The 11,114-nt window shown below is 44.9% G+C and overlaps 1 protein-coding gene across 1 annotated transcript in view; it reads right to left on the bottom strand.

Annotated features, from left to right (window-relative positions):
• Positions 1–2,511: 2,511 nt before the first annotated feature.
• The window catches only part of LOC309568870 (uncharacterized protein), a 54,911-nt gene continuing 46,308 nt past the window's right edge, over positions 2,512–11,114 (bottom strand). The window contains exons 5-6 of the mRNA XM_082274654.1: positions 8,355–8,480; positions 2,512–2,717 (exon numbers count right to left, since the gene is read on the bottom strand). Of these exons, the coding sequence (XP_082130780.1) occupies positions 2,590–2,717; positions 8,355–8,480 (254 nt within the window). The 3' untranslated portion in view covers positions 2,512–2,589. The remainder of the gene's footprint in view (positions 2,718–8,354; positions 8,481–11,114) is intronic.

Raw genomic sequence — 11,114 nt, 5'->3', positions numbered from 1 at the left:
CCTTTTCATTTGCCCCTTTAGGCCAAATGAAAAGGCCTCTCACCAGTATCATTCATTTACGCAGTACTAACCTAGTGCTGCAATTTACATTTTCACAATCTGAGATCTAAAAAGTCAGCCAACATATTTCTATTGGTAAAAGCTGTCTTAAATTATATCTATCACCTAAGAAACAATATCACATTGTGGCGGATAGTAGGCAATAATGCATACGTTGGTTTAATGAGGCATTTGTGTTCTATTCCATTAAAACATTTTATTATTATTTATTTTATTACTGTTGTTTAATATATATATTTTTTACTAGATATTGTTCATAGTCTGTTTTGTCACTGGAGTTGCTATTGGTGCTCTTTTAGCTGCTGAGTTTATGCTGAATTTAGTGCTTGGTGAAAGTGAAACTGTGGACCCTTCGGTGTATTGTCCACCCCTTCAAATGTCTGCAGACCTTTAAACTGCAGTGCAGAAGTCATGCTTCCTTTACGTACATGTGTATCACTAAGTGGTTTAGTGTCTACCACATACCCCCCGTCACTCTTAGTGGGAAGGGATTAGTAGGAGTACTACAGCCGGCCTGTGATAAAAATTATGAGAACCACACAGGACAGGTGACACGTGCTCAGCGTGAAAAATCAAACACTGTGAAATAAGTGCCAATGTATGTACATTACAAGGAGTAGATTGGACAACAATGTAAATGTTTACACATCCTCTCCCCCTCCCTCCCAGCACAAATCCCCCCCCCCCCCAAAAAAAAAGAAATTCCCCTCTTGGCATAAATACCCCCCAATCATCCCTACTAGCACAAATCCCACCCCCCCCCCCAATCCAAAAATTCTCTTCACCCATTCCCCTTCTCAGCACTGATCCCCTTAGGTCACTATTCCTAGCCCCCCCCCCCCTTACCCCCTGCCTCCCCTTTTACCCTTTCAACACAAATCTCCTCCCCTCCCAATCTCCTCAGGGTGTCCTCCAACCTCACATGAAAGCACAGTTCCCAGGGCAGCTTCTCCTCCTGCCCACCCCTTGTCCTGGCCTTGTTTACAATGCGTAAACATGATGAGCTAATATAAATTTCTTGTACTACACTGTGCTTATTTTACAACTGAATAATGAAGGTTACTTGCCCCAGAACAAGAATGCAGATCAAGATTGTGAGAAGTCCCTGTCTGCATGCATGTTTGGAGCTAGTGACACAAAGCGGTTGATTTACTAAAGGCAAAAAGACTGTGCACTTCGAAAAATGCAATTGCACTCTGAAATTGTGTGAAATGTTAAGCACTGGGAAACACTTTTTGAAAGATTAAAAAATGCATTTTATATACAACTATATAGATCATAAACCAAAATGAGGGACAAATGAGGAGGAAAGAGGGACAGAGGGACTTTGTTCTGAATGAGGGACAGTCCCTCGAAATCAGGGACAGTTGGGAGCTATGCCTTTACTCCTGCTGGCAGTCTATAACTTTAAACTTAATTAATAATGATTTTATGTCTCTTTTCTTTGGGGATTTATTATAAGCACTAAAACCATAAATATTTTTTTTTTTTTATATTTTTTTCTTAGGTAAATATGAAATACAAATATTTTACATTTTCATATGCCACCAACAGGTGGAGCAATTAGCTCTTTTTCACATGTTTTCAAAGGGTTTCACGGTTACTAAAAAAAAAACTGTTGTTCATTAAACTGAATATGAAAGTTGCAATCATAAGGGAATTAGAGCAGGGAGTATCTGAAAAGAAACAGTGCTATCTCTTTAGCAAACCCCTAGCTCCCCTTAAAGTATAACTAATGGAGTGCAGAAGGATTGCTGTCTGTGCCCCCGTTAAGGAGATTCACCCTCTCTATTTGTCCTCTTTACCGGTATCATAGAAAGTGAAAGTAAAAGTAAAAGTAAAAGAAAATCCCAAATTTTGAGTTGCCCCCAGAAAAGTAATAGTGGGGAAATCTTCCAATGTGGACACTAGTTCTGGTGACCTGGTGACCTGAGGGTTCCCAAGTATTTCCCTTAATTTACAGGGATTTCCCTTCACTTCCTGTTTGGCTATGGGACAGAAAGTGAAGGGAAATCTCTGCAACGGGACACGGGGTAAAGAAATCTGACAGGGGTTAAAAACCATCCCTTAATCAGTTGAGCTGTAGTGCGAAGAGAATGCTGGTTGGAGAAGAGAGCAGAATAACAGATGAGCTTATCAGTGTGCTGCTTTTCCTTTACCTATCCAGTCACAGGGTAGGTAGAAAACCTACCTAACTGCAGCAGAGAAAAATCAAGTCTCTTGTCCTGCCAGACAAGGCTGTACTATGTGACAGAGCTGTGTACATTTTGGGACTGGATGAAAAGAAATACAAATCCTTAGGCAGGAAAAACAGCCCCCTTATACCGCAATTTAGCTGTTTGCCAGGAGTTTAGGTTTAAGTAAAAGCTCTGATGAACTTCACATTATAAATAACAACGATCACCATTATGGTTACTATAAATGATATCATCCCAGTGTCAGCTTATAGCCAAGAAAATGTTTTATGGCTCATACAAAAAATGTCTCTGGCCTGTGTCCTGTGTCTCCATTTATCAGCCTGAAGAGTAATTAAAAAGCTGCCAGCTTATTATTCATTGCTCCATCTCCATGCTCCTCTTCTGGATACTGATAGCTCCATGTGTCTCCATCTTCTTTTATGTTTATTGAAACATTGGTTTGAGGTTGGGCAAGTTCTCCTGCAAAAATCAACATTTATTATTTGTGCATTGAAAAAAAGGATTTTCATCACAGACACTAGAAAAATAACTTTCGTAAAAAAAAAAAAAGAAAAATGGTTATTGTGCCTAAGAGCAGTTACTTTCACTAATGTCCTTTTGTCAAGTCAGAGCTATCTAAGGGATCTCTCACACTTGGGGGGGGGGGAATTTTAAGCGGAACTTTACATTTAATTAACATTTTATTGGTTCTAAAGCCTTAAAGTAGAAGTCCACATTAACACTAAAATCCCTGCATCTACAGACATCTACGATCTAACACTAACCTATCTAGCCCTGTAAAGCAGAAATCAGTATACATATCTTTTTTTAAGCCAATCCGAACCGATCCCACGCTGAGCTGTGGAGGCGGATTCAGAGGACACAGCCGACAAAGTAAGCCCCATAGTAGGTCTATGGGTGACGTCACTTCCCATTCATTTCACAGTCGTTGTCGGCTGGGTCCTCTGTGGAGCTTCCACCGCTGGAGACAGGGTCGGATTGGCCTCAAAAAAAGGTATGTATACTGATTTCTTCTTTACAGGGCTAGATAGGTTAGTGTTAGATCGTGAATGTCTATAGATGCAGGGATTTTTAGTTTTTGGGTGGACTTACACTTTAAGGTTTTTTTTTTTTTACCTTAATGCATCTTCTACATTAAAGTAAAAAAAACCTGCTGAGCCCGATCTCAATCCAGCGCTGTGTGAGAGGTATCTTCTAGCATTGGAAGCAAGTCTTTTGTAGCGTGCCTCATTTTCTTTCCACCACTGAAGAGGATGACTTCTTCTGTCAATTACTGGTTCTTTCAAATAGAGATGAAGTTCATCATCCAGGCTCATAGTTGCAGATTCAGAATAAATTGAATCCTCTGCATGAGGCCCCAATAAAACACTGAAAATGTCCTGATCAATTCGACCACGATGAAGATTCTCTTCTGTTCGTTGACGTATTTTTGGAAATTTTTCTGTTTTTGCAGCATGCTGCTCTTTATAAAAATAGTGTTCTGGACTTGTCTTTTTGGCAGAAACCTCTTGCACCTCCTGTTGTATCTTCTGTCAGCCATTGCTTTGCCTTTGCCAATACATCATCAGAAGAGAAAGCATGGTTCTTGTATCGAGGATTCAAAAGACTTGCAAGTACAACATTTTTAATCTCTTCATGCTTCTCAAAGCATATTTCAATCATAGCTCTTTAGCTTGACAGACCATCATTTGAAAGTTGGAGGCTGTTGTGTGCCATGACACTGAGGTCTGACATATCAGCAAGCCTCATTCCTTTCCACATGTTTGCTCCACTGTCTAGAAGTAGCACAAGCATCACTTGGTCTTTGTTGATTCCGCAGTCTTCAAGCAAACCCAGAAACATTTCTCTAATGTACTCCCCAGTGTGGGATCCCTGCATCACTTTTGTATTCAAAACCAATTGCCTTTTTGTCCATCCGCTGTCAATGAAGTGGCATGTAAGATTCATTATGGACTCTGACTCTGTTTGTCCTGACCAGCAATCAGTCATGAATGAGAGTGAGTTGCCAGCATTCTCTAGTTGCAGCATTTCGGTTCAATAATACGTCTCACTCTTCAGTGTGTAGCTTGGCTCAAGTATGGACATCAACCTCTTAAATCCTGAGTCAGACACCATTGTAAATGGCTGGTTATCAGTGACATTTCATCTCTGTGATTACTCTGTTCAGCAGTTGGGATCTTCCATCTGAATCTAGACAGTGACACCTGTTTTTTTTCCGAAACATATCTGTTATTGATGCCTGGGATAGTGGAGGAGGTATTTCAAAATCACATTGATATTCATTTTGTTTTTTCTGTGCTGCATGATATAGTTCAATATGATGAACTCTTAGATGGGCCCAAAGATTTGACGTATTTTTATTATTTTCAGTTACTGATCCCATGCTTATGTTGTTTGTACATGTGTTGCACACTGCTGCTTTTCCTGGAGAAGGTTGAGACGAGAAATAGTCCCACACTTTTACTTTTTCTCTCCTCATCCATCTCCATTTCAATTTGAAAGACACAAAAACGATAAAAAAAAATGGCTTGCTGAAGTTGCTAGCACCCTGTTGTGGATTGGTGGCTGACGCCTGGCAGTGTGGGTGGTTTGCTGGCACCCTCTTGTGGGTTGGTGGCTGATGCCTGGTAGTGTGGATGGCTTGATGGCACCCTGTTGTGGGTTGGTGGCTGATGCCTAGCAGTGTGGTTTGCTTGATGGCACCTTCTTGTGCGTTGGTGGCTGAGGCCTGGCAGTGTGGGTGGCTTACTGGCACCCTCTAGTGGGTTGGTGGCTGATGCCTAGCAGTGTGGTTTGCTTGATGGCACCTTCTTGTGCGTTGGTGGCTGAGGCCTGGCAGTGTGGGTGGCTTGCTGGCATCCTCTTGTGGGTTGGTGGCTGACGCCTGGTAGTGTGGGTGGCTTGCTGGCACCCTCTTGTGGGTTGGTGGCTGACGCCTGGCAGTGTGGGTTGGTGGCTGATGTCTGGCAGTGTGGGTTGCTTGATGGCACCCTGTTGTGCGTTGGTGGCTGATGCCTGGCAGTGTGGTTGGCTTGCTTGCTGGCACCCTGTTGTGGGGTTGCTGGCTGCTGTCACCTTGTTGTGGGTCAGGGGCTGACGCCTGGCAGTGTGGGTGGCTTGCTGAGTTGCTGGCACCCTTGTGGGTCAGTGGCTGACACCTGGCAGTTTGGGTGGCAGGCTGGCCCCCTGTTGTGGGTCAGGTGGCTGACTCCTGGCAGTGTGGCTGGCTTGGTGTCACCCTGTTGTGGGTGGCTGGCTTGCAGGAACACTGTGGTGGGTTGCTGGCTTGGTGTCACCCTGTTGTGGGTGGCTGGCTGGCTGGCTTGCTGGAACACTATGGTGGGTGGCTGGCTTGGTGTCACCCTGTTGTGGGTGGCTGGCTGGCTTGCTGGAACACTGTGGTGGGTGGCTGGCTTGGTGTCATCCTGTTGTGGGTGGCTGGCTTGGTGTCACCCTGTTGTGGGTGGCTGGCTTGCAGGAACACTGTGGTGGGTGGCTGGCTTGGTGTCACCCTGTTGTGGGTGGCTGGCTTACAGGAACACTGTGGTGGGTGGCTGGCTTGGTGTCACCCTGTGGTGGGTGGCCAGCTTGCTGGAACACTGTGGTGGGTGGGTGGCTGGCTTTGTGTCACCCTGTTGTGGGTGGCTGGCTTGCAGGAACACTGTGGTGGGTGGCTGGCTTGGTGTCACCATGTTGTGGGTGGCTGGCTGGCTTGCTGGAACACTGTGGTGGGTGGCTTGCTTGCTGGAACACTGTGGTGGGTGGCTGGCTTGCTGGAACACTATGGTGGGTGGGTGGCTGGCTTTGTGTCACCCTGTTGTGGGTGGCTGGCTTGCTGTTACCCTGTTGTGGGTGGTTGGCTTGGTGTCACCCTGTTGTGGGTGGCTGGCTTGCAGGAACACTGTGGTGGGTGGCTGGCTTGGTGTCACCCTGTTGTGGGTGGCTGGCTGGCTTGTTGGAACACTGTGGTGGGTGGCTGGCTTGGTGTCACCCTGTGGTGGGTGGCCGGCTTTCTGGAACACTGTGGTGGGTGGGTGGCTGGCTTTGTGTCACCCTGTTGTGGGTGGCTGGCTTGCAGGAACACTGTGGTGGGTGGCTGGCTTGGTGTCACCCTGTTGTGGGTGGCTTGCTTTCTGGAACACTGTGGTGGGTGGCTGGCTTGCTGGAACACTGTGGTGGGTGGCTGGCTTGCTGGAACACTGTGGTGGGTGGCTGGCTTGGGTTCACCCTGTTGTGTGGGTGGCTGGCTTGCTGGAACACTGTGGTGGGTGGCTGGCTTGGGTTCACCCTGTTGTGTGGGTGGCTGGCTTGGTGTCAACTCACTCACCCTGGCCTGTTGTGGATGGCTGCTGGCTTGCTGGAACACTGTGGTCATGGTGGCGGGTGGCTGGCTTGGTGTCAACTGGGTGGCTGGTTTGCTCGCTGGAACCCTGTTGTGGAGTGGGTGGCTGGATGCTGGCCTGCTGGCACCCTGTTCTGTTGTGGGGTCAGATGGCTGGCGGCTGGCACTCTGTGGTGGGTGGCTGAGGCCAGCGCCTGTGGTTGGATGGCTGGCACCATCCGAGAGCACTGTGACCGGACCGGATTGCAGCTGGCTGCGCACAAGGCTGTCCGAGGCGTGGGAGGCAGTCTTAAGGCGGGGAATGTGTGCAGCGCGCGGTGAAATGACATCATGTATTGGTCACGCAGGTGTGGGAGGCGGTGTTAGAAGGCAGAACGTGTGCACGCAACATACGCAATGACGTCATGAAAATATCGGCAATATCGGTAAATCGAAAGGCCGATTACGATATATAGGGGAAAGTGCATATCGGCCCCCGATATATCGGTGTTGCCGATAATTGGTCAATCCCTAGTTATAACCCTCCCATACTCTATCCAAAATGAAAAAACAACTTTTGCCTGAAGTTCTACTTTAAGGCCAGGACTGGTTGAAACACATAAGCATGATATGGTTATTTTCACCTTATGTGATTAAAGTGGTTGTAAACCCACTTTTATTACTTTTACCTATAGGTAAGCCTTTAATAAGCCTTTAATAAGGCTTACCTATAGGTACTGTAAATACCTCTTGCAGGTACTAAACATACTAAACTTGCACCGTTTAGGAGATATTTACATTGCATGCAGCTGATGACCTCATCGGCACATGCGCTCTGAAGAAACGGCCACCATGCCGTTTCTTCAGAGCCCTGTGCTGTGACCGGCGGCTCCTGCGGGAGTGTCTTCATGCAGCTCCGGCCAGTAATACAGCCAGAGTCTGCAGACCCAGAAGGAAGATGGGCGAAGATGGATGCGGTCGGCAGCGGGGACAGCGCGGGCTTCGTTGCAGGTAAGTGTCACATAATGTGCTAGTATGTGATGCATACTAGCATATTATGCATTTACATTGCAGGGAAAAAAAAGAAAAAAAAAAGGAAGAGTTTACTTCCTCTTTAAAGCATTTCTAAATCCAAGAACAAACACATAATAAATGTCTGCTTAACAGCCTTTAAACTGTTGGCTGCATTTGGCATTTTTTGCCTTTTTAAAGTGACAATAAATGATATCCATATTTTCCCAAAATAACCCATACACTGCATAATGGACCTGTAAACTCTATTTAATGAAGTTGTTTCCTACTGAGTTTTTCTGCCTCCTTGTAACATCCATGGTGAGCTTTTGAGCCTCTCTTTTTCTCTCCCACTTCTGTTTGTTTGGAACGAGCTATGTATGTTAGTTGCGATTATGTTCACTGCTCTATGAGCTCTACAAATCCCATAGTCCATAGTCCCTAGTCCGTCTTGGGACAAAGCAAAAAAGGGTGGCTACATTCCTCTATACAGTGGGACCATAGAGAATGAACGTAGCCACCTTCTAACAGGTAATCAGATAGCAGCAGTAAAATCATAATATTAATTTGGAGATTTGAAGAAGGCTGAGAACAACAGAAGGAGCTTTTATGATTTAGAATATATAACTGAATGATTTTTTTTTTAAACCAGAGATTAGTGTCACTTTAAATGTAGTTATTAGTTATCCATTTTTCTCTAACATATTTCATGCTGCTCCACCTTTCAGTGATCTGAGGATGTTATCTGCATTTCTGATACTGACCTTCCATTTTTAAAGGTTTGGCTGTTTTCATTTTGTGTATGAGGAGGTGGATGACTATTGTAATTAACAATAAAAAGAACACCACCAAAACACAGATTAAAATCCACATATTATTGCTGCTGGATTCTGAAAAAGAAAGATAGAAAAAAAAAACATTAGTTTTCATTGAAAAAAAAGAAAAGAAATCATAAAGGAAAAAAAATAAGGGGAAATCCTACATTTTGGAGTTGTACCCGGAACAAGAGGTAAAGGGAAATCCTCTAAAGAGGAATCTGGGGAAACCAGCTAAAAGGGGAATTTTCTACATTTGAGGGATTTTCCTCTAACTTCCTGTTGTGTCTCTGGGACATGAATTGAAGTATCTTTAATAGTACACAAACAGCAAAACAAAAACCCTCCAAAAAATAACCTGGCAGGAGTGCAATCCATTCTTACTCTATTCAAAACAAACAAACAAACAAAAAAAAGTTTTGGCTATAGATACGTTTTAAAGTATAGCTAAATTAAAGTTCCACTTTAAAAGGAGGTATACAGTACTTGTTGTGAGTGTCCAGCTATAATTTAAAGCGGTTGTAAACCCAGAAAAAAAAAAAAAAAACAAACCCTGCAAGACAAAGGCATAATGAGCTAGTATGCATCTAGTATGAATTACTTACCTTAGAACGAAGCCCCGTCACGGACCCCCGGACACCGCTGCGGGCGCTGACATGATCCCACTGCGTCTCTTCCGGGTTCGGCGGCTCCGGCGCATGCGCGCGGGAGAGATTTTCTGGCAAGCTGCCGGCAAGGGAAGCTGAAGGTCCGCCGGACCTTCAGAGCGCATGCGCCGCTCGTGCGAGCGGCTGCATGCACTGCAAATATCTCCTAAACCATGCAGCTTTAGGAGATATTAACTGTACCTACAGGTAAGCCTTATCATAGGCTTACCTGTAGTTAAAAGTTTAAAAAATTGTGATACTACCACTTTAACCACTTTGCCACTGCTCTCTAGAGCTCTACTGCGGCAAAGTGGTTCGTTGTCGCCAGACACTCCCCTTTCTTCCCCTCCCGCCGGAGGCTTGCTCCCGCTGTATTCAGTCACAGCGGGAGTCGGGCCAGGGGAGGAGCAGCTGAACCTAAGATCTGTCCTTGTGTCACTCGGTCACCTCCCCCCACACACGTTAGTAAGCACCAGGCATACATTAACCCCTCCCTCTCCAATAAAATGAACCCCTTCCCTGCCAGTGTCATTTTTACAGTAACAGTGCATATGTATAGCACTGATTACTGCAGTAATGTCACTGTTACCCCCAAAAGTGTCAAAAATGTCAGTCAAGGGTCCGATCTGTCCGCCGCAATGTCGCAGTCCCGCAAAAAAAATCGCAGATCGCCGCCATTACTCGTTAAAAAAAAAAAAACACCAAAAAAATGAGAGAAATCTTTCCCTTAGTTAGTAAACGCAATAACTTTTGCGCAAACCAATCAAAATACGCTTATTGTGATTTTATTTACCAAAAATATGTAGCAGAAAACAAATTGGCCAAAAATGTAAAAAAAATTAGATTTTTAAATTTTTTGGGGGGGAATTTCATATAAAAAAATGTGAAAAATGTTGTTATTTTTTCAAAATTGACGCTCTTTTTTTGTTTATAGCGCAAAAAGTAAAAATCGCACAGGTGATCAAATACCACCAAAAGAAAGCTCTGTTTGTGGGAAAAAAAGGACGTAAATTTCGTTTGGGTACGGCGTTGCATGACCGCGCAATTGTCAGTTAAAGTCGCACAGTGCCGAATCGCAAAAAGTGGCCCAGACGTAAGACAGCAAAATCCTCCGGTGGTAAAGTGGTTAAAGTATAACCAAAGGCAAAACTTTTTTCTAGTTTTGGATAGAGTAGAGAAGAATTAGAACATTGGTCAGTTTTTATTGCTGTCTGTGTTCCTGTTAGGGATATTCACCCTCTCTATTTGTCCTGTTTACTATTATGTTTAAGGTAAAAGTAAAAGTCTAAACTTTGGGTTGTCCCCAGAAAAGTAATAGAGGAAAAATATTCTAATGGGGGCACTAGTTCCTTTCTCCCCAAGAGATCCCCCTAATTTGCAGGGATTTCCTCTCACTTCCTGTTTTGGTTATGGGACAGGAAGTCAAGGTAAATCTTCCCAATGGGACACAGATGGCAAAAATAAACCTAAACCCTAAAAAATACATGTTGCCTATAGTACCACTTTAACCGCTTGCTGACCGCCCACAGTAATATTACTACGGCAGTGCGGCTCCCCTAGGTCGTGACTGGAGTGGAAGTGGTTTCGGTGGCATGCGCGCGCCGCCAGAGGCTCTCCCGCTGTGTTTAGAGTAGGGCCGCGGAAGGAGAGGCGGCGATTGCCTCCTTCCTCCCCCGATCGTTCGGGAAACTGAGAGAAGACCCGCCTTCTTATGCAAATAAAGCAGGCGGATCTTCTCAGAGACAGGCAGGAAGAGATACTGCGATCTCTGTGCCTGTCACAGAACCCCCCCCCCCACACACACACACACACAGTCAGTAAGCATATTAGGCATACATTTAACCCCTTGATCACCCCCAGTATTAACCCCTTCCCTGCCAGTGTCCTTATTACAGTAACAGTGCATATTTTTAGCACTGATTGCTGTAGTAATGTCACTGTTCCCCCCAAAAGTGTCAAAAATGTCAGTTAGGGGTCCGATCTGTCCGCCGCAATGTCGCAGTCCCGCAAAAAATCACAGATCGCCGCCATTACCAGTAAAAAAAAACAAAAAAAATCTTTC

Source organism: Pelophylax lessonae (genome assembly GCF_965119305.1).
Source record: "Pelophylax lessonae genome assembly, chromosome: 12".
NCBI lineage: Eukaryota > Metazoa > Chordata > Amphibia > Anura > Ranidae > Pelophylax > Pelophylax lessonae.
This window is presented reverse-complemented; position numbering and strand designations above follow the sequence as displayed.